This window comes from Saimiri boliviensis, chromosome 4 (genome assembly GCF_048565385.1).
Source record: "Saimiri boliviensis isolate mSaiBol1 chromosome 4, mSaiBol1.pri, whole genome shotgun sequence".
NCBI classification, from domain to species: domain Eukaryota; kingdom Metazoa; phylum Chordata; class Mammalia; order Primates; family Cebidae; genus Saimiri; species Saimiri boliviensis.
Window position 1 is genome coordinate 33,169,632 of NC_133452.1, and position 12,147 is coordinate 33,181,778.

General features: G+C 39.8%; 1 protein-coding gene across 3 annotated transcripts in view; it reads left to right on the top strand.

Moving 5' to 3' along the window:
* The window catches only part of MAP3K5 (mitogen-activated protein kinase kinase kinase 5), a 236,862-nt gene that overhangs the window by 205,136 nt on the left and 19,579 nt on the right, over positions 1 to 12,147 (top strand). For all 3 annotated transcript variants that reach the window (XM_074397398.1, XM_003932483.4, XM_074397397.1), the window contains 2 exons: positions 3,560 to 3,745; positions 7,090 to 7,195. In XM_074397398.1, the coding sequence (XP_074253499.1) occupies positions 3,560 to 3,745; positions 7,090 to 7,195 (292 nt within the window). The remainder of the gene's footprint in view (positions 1 to 3,559; positions 3,746 to 7,089; positions 7,196 to 12,147) is intronic.

Here is a 12,147-nt window from a genome sequence, read left to right on the forward strand (position 1 = left end):
TAACAAAATATTCCACAACTGTTAACTGTTATTGTTATCATTATCAAGCAGGCTAATAGTAGTTATCTAATATATTTCCTTTTTTCGACAATCAATCAGACAGAAATAATTCTTGTCATTGTATTATTTCTAGATACGTATTTACATTAAGCCTATACTTTATAACAAAACCAAATCTAGATGTTGGTCAGGTCCTCAAATCCTTAAACCATGAAAAGCGTTTTAATCTGTAATCCTTCTAAAATCCACTCCTGGTTTTTAAAGAAGTTTAAAGGATAAAAACTGCAGAGCGTCTTTGCAGAAGACCCTGTGTATTAGTCAGGGTTCTCTAGAGGGACAGAACTAATGGAATATATATATTAAACACATAGTATGGGAGTTTATATGTGGGAGTTGATTAAGTATTAACTCACATGATCACAAGGTCCCACAGTAGGCCATCTGCAGGCTGAGGAGCAAGGAGAGCCTGTCCGAATTCCAAAACTGAAGAACTTGAAGTCCCATATTCTAGGGCAGGAAGCATCTAGCATGAGAGAAAGATGTAGGCTGGGAGGCTAAGCCAGTCTCCCTTTTCACATTTTTCTGCCTGCTTATATTCTAGGCACACTGGTAGTTGATTAGACTGTGCCCACCCAGATTAAAGGTGGGTCTGCCTTTCCCAGCCCACTGATTCAAATGTTAATCTCCTTTGGCAACACCCTCACAGACACACCTAGGATCAATTCTTTGTATCCCTCAATCCAGTCAAGTAGACACTCAGTATTAACCATGGCACCCTGGTACTAGGAGTGCAGGAAATGCATACTGTCTAATCTATGCTGACACGGAGTCAGGCTCACCAGTGTACTAGCCAAGGTGCTTGTTTTTGAAGGCACATGAATGACTTAACATGGAGAGACTGGAGTCAGAACAGAAATAAACGATGACATAAGTAGATGAAGAAGCCTGAATAGAAAACATTTCCCAGAGTAGAGCATGTTCCTTTGTAGGCCAGTGACATACATAGCAAAAAACCAGAGGCAACATGTTTTTCTGTTGTAAAAACAAAGTTAAATGTCAAAAAACAAGTTTACTATTTGAACTATTGGCAAACACGTAACTGAGTTTTTACTCAAAGAAGCTTCCAATTTCTGCATAGCTCACATTTTTTTTCTTGAACATATTTTCATGGTGTTATGATTTTGCTTGTGAATCTTTACCTTGGATGCAATTTAGTTTGTGGTAAGGAAAAAATCCAGCAAACTTTATAATGGATCCCAGTCTGATTTTAAAATATTCCTTTAATGACAGCTTTCAAGCTTTTCAGTATAATCTTATCTCATGGAAACATAAACTTGAGACTGAGCTTCCAAACAAAAATATATTAAGAGAAAGAACTCAATGGTGCATTTCTTTTTTATTTTAATAGACTCCTAGGAATTATAATTTTCACAGCCCAGCTGAGGAATCTTAATTTTAATGATACAGTAAGAAAATGTACAGTGTGAAATCAAAAATGAGCATGGTTGTTTCTTAAAGTTAAAAGGGAATAAATAATATTCTACTGCACTTCCTTAAAGAAGCAATGTGGGCCAGGCACAGCGGCTCATGCCTAAAATCACAGCACTTTGGGATTACAGTACCTGCGAGGCTGAGGCAGGCAGATCACCTGAGGTCAGGAGTTTGAGACCAGCCTGGCCACCATGGTGAAACCCCAACTCTACTAAAAATACAAAAGTTAGCTGGGCATGATGGCAGACACCTGTAATCCCAGCTACTTGGGAAGCTGAGGCAGTCAAATCACTTGAACCTGGGAGACGGAGGTTGCAGTGAGCCAAGCTGGTACCACTGCACTCCAACCTGGGTGACAAAGCGAGACTTTTTATTTAAAAAAAAAAAAAAAAAAAAAAAAAAAAAAAAAAAAAAAGGCTCACATCTATAATCCCAGCACTTTGGGAGGCCAAGGTGGGAGGATCACTTGAGCCCAGGAGTTTGAGACCAGCCCAGGCAATTTAGCAAGACCCAGTCTCTACAAAAAGTTAAAAAAAAAAAAAAATTATCTGAGTGTGATGACACACGCCTATAGTCCCTAGCTACTCAGGAGGCTGAGGTGGGAAGAGAGCTAGAACCCAGGAGTTAGGGGCTACAGTGAGCTGTGATTATGCCACTGCACTCTGGCCTGGGCGACAAAGAGAGGCCATGTGTCTTAAAAAAAAAAAAAAAAGAAAGAAAGAAAAATTCAATTTGAGGGAGAGCATTTGTTTGAACATTGTAATATATTTTAGTATAATATAATAGTCCATCAGCCCATTCTTATAAGCAATTGCCTTATTGATGGGTAAGGAGTAGTTTCAGGAGTGAAGTTTGAGATTAGCCCCTCTTGGTTGCAAGGAATTGACACACTATAAGGACAACTGAAGTACCAAGGACATGTTGTAGATAGACACACATAGCAATAAGGGAAATAGACTCTTAAGGCATTCCAACCATAGTACCTAGCTGAGTCTCACAGACTGAAAACAGAATATGAGCCCAAGGAAGTTTGCACATCTTTTCTCTGGCTTGGTTGCTGTTGACCCTACTCATTTCTGCTTTCCTCCGCTTCTCCTCTCCCTCCCTGATATGGTTTGGCTGTGTCCCCACCCAAATCTCACCTTGAATTGTAACTCCCATAATTCCCATGTTTTGTGGGAGGAACCCAGTAGGAAGTGATCGAATTATGGGGACAGGTCTTTCCTGTGCTGTTCCCATGATAGTGAATGAGTCTGACAAGATCTGATGGTTTTAAAAACAGGAGTTTCCCTGTACAAGCTCTCTCTTTTTGCCTGCCACCATCCATGTAAGATGTGCCTTTGCTCCTGCTTGCCTTCTGCCATGATTGTGAGGCTTCCCCAGCCACGTGGAACTGTAAGTCCATTAAACCTCTTTCTTTTATAAATTGCCCTGTCTCGGATATGTCTTTATCAGCAGTGTGAAAATTAACTAATACACTCCCTACTGTCTGTCTCAGTTCCATTGCTTCTGCTTCCTTTCTTATGGTTGGACATATTCATGACCCTGTATTATGAGTTCTTTTTCTAGCCAGACTTTCAGGTTGAGATCCTGTGGCTTATTGCCAAAATCTCTTTTTAGTTCTCAATGAAAATTTCCGAAAGAATCTTATGGCCTCAGTCTGTTTGGACAGAGCTTTGTTATCTGACTATATTATGGCTACTGACCAGCGTGTGGGGCAGGTGCCTTTTCTCTCTGATAATTTCAGGGTGTTGGTAGGAGGAGTGAAGAGGAGCCATATAGTTCAAAATACGGTCTTTCCTCTGGAGGCATTTGGAAGTCCAGTTCTCAGAATGGGATGTGGGAATTGGATGGGCATGATGGCTCATACCTGGAATCCCAGCACTTTGGGAAGCAGTGGTGAAAGGCTCACTTGAGCCCAGGAGTTCGAGACCAGCCTGGGCAATACAGTGAGACCTTGTCTTTACCAAAAGCAAAAAAAGCATGGAAAGGGGGCATGGGGATAACATTCCTGTGGCTGGTCTATCCAGCACAGATTGACTGAAGGATTGTTGGTTTTTATTCACAGGGGGCTGAAGAACCAAAACTAAAATGGGAACATATCACAACCCTCATTGCAAGCCTCAGAGAATTTGTGAGATCCACAGATCGAAAAATCATCGCCACCACACTGTCAAAGCTGAAACTGGAGCTGGACTTCGACAGCCACGGTATTAGCCAAGTCCAGGTGGTGCTCTTTGGTTTTCAAGATGCTGTAAGTATGGTATTTTGCCAGCATTTCCCCACATGCTAAAATTCGTTAGAAAAATAAGTTAAAACATAAGTTCCGTTATTTTTCTTTAAAAATTCCAATGAACTCTATTCTTTTGGTTGAAAAATGAGAGATACTTGCCTCTCAGTGTGCCTCTAAGTATCTAATTTGCTGTCTTGTGTGTTTGCATTCCCCACATTAAAAAAAAACATAAAACCAGTCACCATGGAAAATAACAAAACATTTCCCATGGCTAAACTTTGTTCTTATGAAATTATGTTGGGTCACTTTATTTTGATGACTTTGGCAACGTAACACACTTTAGTCATCCATTTTCTAACACTGCATGAGAAATGCCATCTAGTGGCCATTGAGAAAAATTTAACAGTACAGATTAAAATGGTCACTGCTGAATAAAACCGGTAATTTTTTTCCCAGTTTTTCTCTAGTTTTCATACAAAACATTTTTAACATGTTTTTTTTTCATAAATACCTCTTCTGTCCTAGTCAGAAATATACTTCAGTGTACAGAGCATCACTGATTAAAAATTAAAACACATGATCTAATGAGAGATTGCTGAGAAGTCGTCTCTCTAAAACTGAGTTGCTATGCAACACAAACCAGAAGCTGGTCTTCTGAAACAGATTCAGAACCCTCTGTGTTGTTCTTGAGTGAGACTTATCCGTGGAACTCAGTGCCAAAAAAGCCTCAAGCCATTCCCAGACCCTTAACAAGATGTGAGAGACTGAAATAAGTGGGTTCTTGATGGTGCTTGTGGTATAAATATGGAAGTATAATTTTATTTAAATTCCAAAAATTAATTCAGCCCTTCATGTCTATTGCTCCTATGTAGAAGGTGTCTTGACAATTTCATTTGCAACATCAAATGATCCCCAACTTAAAGCCAAATTGGAATCCTTCAATAACCAGCATTCTCTGAATACTAGCATTTTCTGAGACACTGGGTAAGCCACTTGGTCTTTATGCTATATTGTGGGCAGGGGCAAGAGTCCTGACTTGATTGAGGTCATAAGAAATTAAAGCAACTGGCAAAGGCTATCAATAATATTAAACGCTAAAAGCATGCTTATGCTGCAACTAGGGAAACCCAACTACCTGCAAATAGAATCAAATAATTTGGCTAATTTGCACTTGCCCACAATTTGGCTTCTAGCCTAGAGCTTGGAAAGCAAGTTTACTGTAGAATTCACACTGAGAGCTATTTAGTTGTATTCCTGGGCCTTGGGCCAGGTCAGACACACACACACACACACACACACACACACACGTACACACACACACCTGCTCTTGCTCATTCACTGTCCAGGATGGGAATGAACCCAAAGTATGGGCACTATGTTGTAATTTGCTATGTAATAAAGAGCTGAGAGGAGCAGGTCATGGTTGTAACAGATTCTTCTTCCACCTAATAAGCATGTAAATTGTAAATTCTTTTTTTTTTTTTTTTTTTTTTTTTTTTGAGATTGAGTCTCCCTCATCGCCTAGGCCGGAGTGCAGTGGCACAATCTCAGCTCACTGCAACCTCCCCCTCCCAGGTTTAAGCAATTCTCCTGCCTCAGCCTCCCAAGTAGCCAGGACTATAGGTGCCTGCCACCATGCCCAGCTAATTTTTGTATTTTTAGTAGAGATGGGGTTTTGCAATGTTTGGCCAGGCTGGTCTTGAATTCCTGGCCTCAGGTGATCCACCTCCTCAGTCTCCCAAAGTGCTGGGATTATAGGGAATGAGCCACTGTGCCCGGCCAGCATGTAAATTCTTTAAAGAGATGAAGATACCAGGACAAACTCAGTCTGGATGGATTTCCTAGGACAAGGGGGAACCTAGCAAGGGTTCACTTCCTGAGCAGCTACTATGAGGAAGTCCTCAAACTGACTCTCTTCTAAACTAGGGGATATTGATGAAGATGGACCAAGGACAGGCATGAGCAACTGGAACTCCAGCTCTTGGCCTGGGTTTGTGGCTGAGTCACCATCTCCCCAGCCACAGTGGGGATAGTGATTAAATTTTTAGAATTTAAATAAAATTATACTTCCATATTCATACCATACACACTCTAAAGCAGGCATCCCCAAACTACGGCCCGCAGCCCCCTGAGGCCATTTATCCGGCCCCCCGCCGCACTTCTGGAAGGGGCACCTCTTTCATTGGTGGTCAGTGAGAGGAGCACAGTATGCGGCAGCCCTCCAACGGTCTGAGGGACTGTGAACTGGCCCCCTGTGTAAAAAGTTTGGGGACCCCTGATCTAAAGGGTCTAACCGGGGGCCCGTTGTGGAAATAGCCTCTTTTCTTAGAGGTCTGTGTAAGCCAGCAGGCATTAGAGTTAACCCAAAAGTTAAGCGAGCTTGTCTTAGTTTTATGCTAAAAGGTTGTTTTTAGAAAGGTAATGTACATGATACACACCTACAATGGAATATTATTCAAGCTTAAAAAGGAAAGAAGTCCTGACACATGCTACAACATGAATGAAGCTAAGAGATGTTATGCCAAGTGAAATAAACCATTCACAAAAGGCCAAATACTGTAATTCCACTTACATGAAAGTAACTATGGTAGTGGAATTTATAAGAGACAGAAAGTAAAATGCTGGTTTGCCGGGGCTGTTGGGAGGGAGAAATGGGAACTTACTGTTTAGTGGGTTTAGAGTTTTAGTTTTGCAAGATAAAGAGTTCTGTGGAAGGATGGCAGCGGTGGGAGCACACCAGTGTGGATGTTCTTAATGCCACTGAACTGTACCCTTGAAAATGGCTAAGATGGCCAGGTATGGTGGCTCATGTCTGCAATGCCAGCACTTTGGGAGGCTGAGGCAGGAGGACTGCATGAGCCCAGGAGGCACAGGTTGCAGTGAGCCATGATCCCTCCACTGTGCTCCAGCCTGGATGACAGAGCAAGACGCTGTCTCCAAAACAAATGAAAAAACCATCATCATCATAATAAATAATAATTGAAAATAAGGAACAGTAAGAACAGCTTTTATCTTCATTTAAAACCTCTTGTACCCTCTCTTCCTCTTTTACCCCTCCCTCCATCCATTCGGCAGTCATTATAAAAGCTAAAAACAGCAGATTTTGAGTCCCAAAGAAGCAATATTCTCATTTGAACCAGACTTCCTTTTACTTAAATAACTTACTTGCTTACATGGGGCTCACCAAACTCATTTGAAGTAGCAATTTTTACTTTGTTTACCAGTGACATAAAAAAATTCTTTGTAATTCAAGGTGAAGAAACTTTTTAGTTTTTTTTATAAATGGAACTTCATCCAAGTGCTTGGAGCAGGTAGGTTATTTGCAATTAAAAATTAAAGTAGGCTAAATGTCACTCTCTTTCCAGGTCAATAAAGTTCTTCGGAATCATAACATCAAGCCACACTGGATGTTTGCCTTAGACAGTATCATCCGGAAGGCAGTCCAGACAGCTATTACCATCCTGGTTCCAGGTCAGAGCTATTTAATTACTCTGCACATATATAGTGATTGGATATTTTAGATTACTATTCATCTGTTATTTCTGATATCTCCTTAGTACTTTTAAAACCATAATACCATTTTTAAAAAGAAATATAGTAGTCATGGAAATATAGTACACCAAGCAAAATGTTTAGTAAAAGTGAGAAAGACTTGTTTCCCTGTCTTTTATTTTTTTTTTTAATTGTGCTTTAGGTTCTGGGGTACATGTGCAGAACATGGCAAGGTGGTTTGCTGCCTCCATCCCCCCATCACCTGTATCTGGCATTTCTCCCCATGTTATCTCTCCCCAACCTTCCCACCCCACAATGTCCCTCCCCTAGCCAACCCCAACAGACCCCAGTGTGTGATGCTCCCCTCCCTGTGTCCACATGTTCTCATTGTTCGACACCCACCTATGAGTGAGAACATCGGTGTTTGATTTTCTGTTCTTATGTTAGTTTGCTGAGAATGATGGTTTCCAGATTCATCCATGTCCCTACAAAGGAAAGGAACTCATCCTTTTTATGGCTGCATAGTATTCCATGATGTATATGTGCCATATTTTCCTTGTCCAGTCTATCATTGATGGGCATTTGGGTTGGTTCCAGGTCTTTGCTATAGTAAACAGTGCCACAGTGAACATATGTGTGCTTGTGTCTTCATAATAAAATGATTTATAATCCTTTGGGTATATACTCAGTAATGGGACTGCTGGATGAAATGGAATTTCTATTTCTAGATCCTTGAGGAATCGCCACACTGTCTTGCACAATGGTTGAACTAATTTACACTCCCACCAACAGTGTAAAAGTGTTCCTATTTCTCCACATCCTCTCCAGCATCTGTTGTCTCCAGATTTTTTGATGATCACCATTCTAACTGGCATGAGATGGTATCTCAGTGTGGTTTTGATTTGTATTTCTCTAATGACCAGTGATGATGAGCATTTTTTCATATGTTTCTTGGCCTCATATATGTCTTCTTTTGAAAAGTGTCTATTCATATCCTTCACCCACTTTGAATGGGTTCGTTTGTCTTTTTCTTGTAAATCTGTTTTAGTTCTTTGTAGATTGTGGATGTTAGCCCTTTGTCAGATGGGTAGATTGCAAAAGTTTTTTCCTACTCTGTTGGTTGCCTGTTCACTCTAATGATTGCTTCTTTTGCTGTACAGAAGCTGTGGAGTTTAATTAGGTCCCATTTGTCTGTTTTGGCTTTTGTTCCCAATGCTTTTGGTGTTTTAGTCATGAAGTCCTTGCCTATGCCTCTGTCCTGAATGGTTTTGCCTAGGTTTGCTTCTAGAGTTTTTATGGTGTTAGGTCTTATGTTTAAGTCTTTAATCCATCTGGAGTTAATTTTAGTATAAGGTGTCAGGAAGGGGTCCAGTTTCTGCTTTCTGCACATGGCTAGCCAGTTTTCCCAACACCATTTATTAAACAGGGAATCCTTTCCCCATTGCTTGTTTTTGTCAGGTTTGTCAAAGATCAGATGGTTGTAGATGTGTGGTATTGCCTCCTAGGCCTCTGTTCTGTTCCATTGGTCTATATCTCTGTTTTGGTGCCAGAACCATGCTGTTTTGATTACTGTAGCCTTGTAGCATAGTTTGAAGTCAGGTAGTGTGATGCCTCCAGCTTTGTTCTTTTTGCTTAGAATTGACTTGGCTATGCGGGCTCTCTTTTGGTTCCATATGAAGGTTAAGGTAGTTTTTTCCAGTTCTGTGAAGAAGGTCATTGGTAGCTTGATGGGGATAGTGTTGAATCTGTAAATTACTTTGGGCAGTATGGCCATTTTCATGATATTGATTCTTCCTAACCATGAGCATGGAATGTTTTTCCATCTGTTTGTGTTCTCTCTTATTTTCTTGAGTAGTTCTCCTTGAAGAGGTCCTTTACATCCTTTGTTAGTTGTATTTCTAGGTATTTTATTCTTTGTAGCAATTGTGAATGAGAGTTCACTCTTGATTTGGCTCTCTGTTAGTCTGTTATTGGTGTAAAAACATGTAAAAGCATAAAGGCTGTTGAATTTTGTCGAAGGCCTTCTCTGCATATCTATTGAGATAACTGTGGTTTTTGTCATTGGTTCTGTTTATTTGGGGGATTACTTTTATAGACTTGCTGAAGCAGCCTTGCGTCCCCAGGATGATTGCTTCCCTGTCTTTAAGGAATGCGTTTGGATATGAAGAGAAAGAAAAAAGTGTGCAGGTGACCCAAGTAAATATGTGTTTCAATATACAGATACCTGGCCCAGAAAGCACATTCCTACATCTTTTACCCAGTGGTTCCCAAATCTGCCAGTGCATTAAGCAATTTAAGGAGGTAGTGCATAGCTCATTGCTTTGAGCAATTTAATTGTCTTTAAAATTATAGCTTTCAGAGCCCAATCTCAGGCCAAATAAGAATCTGCCAGGAATAAAGCTCAGGAATCTTATTTTTTTTAAGACTAGTCTTTTAGAGCAGTTCAAGGTTCACAGCAAAATTGAGCAGAAGGTACAGAGATTTTGCACATACCCCTTAACCCCACACATGCATAGCCTCTTCCATTATCAACATCCCCCACAGAGTGGTGTATTCGTTACAGTCAATGAACCTACATTCACACATCATTATCACCAAGAGTCCGTAGTTCACATTAGGGTACTGTTGGTGTTGTACATTCTCTAGGAATTCGACATATATAATAACATGTATCCACCATTGCAGTATTATACAGAATATTGTCACAGCCCTAAAAGTCCTCCATGTCCCACCTATAAGAATCTGAGTTTAGTACAGCTCCCATGTCATGTTGATGCACAGCCAAGTTTGGAAATCACTGGTCTAGACACAGCCCCAGCTATGCTGGCAGTGAGGTACAAAAGGGGTAGTGTCGATGAAACAAGGCTTTTTGGAATAAGTGAGGAGTGTACTCATACTCTAAGGGAAAACCTCCAACATGTTTTGATAGTCGACCTATTAATAAAAAATTGCAAGCAAAGCTCTTCCACCCTGTGTGTTTGTTGGTGTGGTGGGTGGATGCATTGGGTGTGTAGGTAGGTAGAAAGAAAGAGCAGTTGATCAACTGATAGATGGATAGATACAGATTTACATATATTTATATAAACAAATTAGAAACATGCTCTATTGTACTAATTTGTACCTATATTATAAAGCATTCTGAAATCGAAATTTAAAAGATAAGATCAATAGGAAATATTTTGATTTTAGTTTTCTTTCTTTTCTTTTTTTTTTTTTTAACGTAGATACAAGGTCTCACTCTGTTGCCCAGGCTAGTCTCAATCTCTTGGACTCAAGTGGTCCTCCCGTCTCGGCCTCCCAAAGTGCTGTGATTATAGGCGTAAGCCACTGCACCTGGCCCTGAAATATTTTTAAATTAAAGTTATTTATAAATGGTACTACAAACTTTTATTCATGTCAGCCCTTCTGAGTTGTGGAATTCCCTCTCTTTTCATAGAACACTTGAGTGTTTGACCTGAGAGTGAGAGTATCCGTGTCAATCTTTATGTTAAACATTGGCCAAGATTAAGTTATTTCTTATGTAAGAAAGAAACAGAATGTTACCTCTACCTAGAACACACCTCCATCCCACGTCTCTCCTGTCCTGTGGCTTGCACCTTTGCATTCTTCAGGCCACCGAGAGTCTGGACCTATCACCAAATCTAAAGTAGGCTCCCTCCATTATCTTTCCTTGGAAATGGTTTTCACCCATTTTTGACACCACAACCTGAAACTACTTTTGTTTCTAGTTTAATAGCTGTTAGCCTCACCAGAGCTGAGCCTAGCATACTGTCCCGCGCAGTGTCTGGAAAACAGTGTATCTCTGATTAGTATTTGTTTGAAACAATAAGTAAATGATTTCACCTGATTATAACAAATTAGGGTGGAAATTTTGCATAGTGTAGAAACTTAGAAAAAAATTCTATAGAGGATTTGAAGCACTTGATTAGTAGCTGGATGTGAACCTAAGAAATTCATGCTCTATGGAAGTCAAACAATACTTATATTCAGAGGCTTTATCTGAAACCAGGATAAGGCTGGTTTTAGGGAATGTACTATAGAGGGGTTAGATGTTCAAAAGACCTATGGGATAAAGGGGGAATAATGTGTGTCACTGAAAAGAAGAGATATGGACCACGTGTTAAACACAGTAGCAACCTAAATTAAGGACACTTAAATGAAGAAAGGAAAAAGAGAGTATATTTTAAAACAATTTAAATAGCATATAAATGATCTGTTTACATAATTTAAAAAAAAAACTTCCTTTTAGTAATGATTACCTAATATAATACGGTATCCGGAATAGAAAATGAATATTTGGGAAAAACTGAGAATCTGAGTGAAGTCTGCAGTTTAGCTAATAGTATTATACCAATGTTAATTTCATCATTCTGAAAAACATGCCATAGTTATGTAAGATGTATTAGGAAGAACTGTGTGGATGGTAAACAGGAATTCTTAGTACTGTCTTTGCAACATTTCCATGAATCTAAAATTCTTCCAAAATAGAAAGTTTAAAAAGCAAAAGTAACTGTAGGTGAAACTCTGTTAGGTTTAGGGAAAGCAACAGAGAGGTTATGGAGAGGGAGCTGTCCTTGCGGGAGTGTCCCAGGAGTGGGCAGTGATCAACCGTGTGCAGAACAAGGCACGTTGTTTATTAAAAGTGTTTGCTAAAGGAAGGGCTTTGTCCTTTCACCATGAAATTGGTTTCTTTGAGGCCTCTAGGAGATTCTGATTTCAATGGAAGTTACTGTTTGAAAACATTTATTTTTGAAAAGTGGAAAATTTAGAGGAGAATTACATGGGGACTGTACTTTTTGTATTTCCTTCAGGATAAGAGAAGTCCATATACACCATATACCAATACACAAATGATGAAATATGTGGACGAGATGAAGTGATTTCAGTCATTTAACAGGTCCATCAAATTTCCAAATGTCTGAAAGATTTCT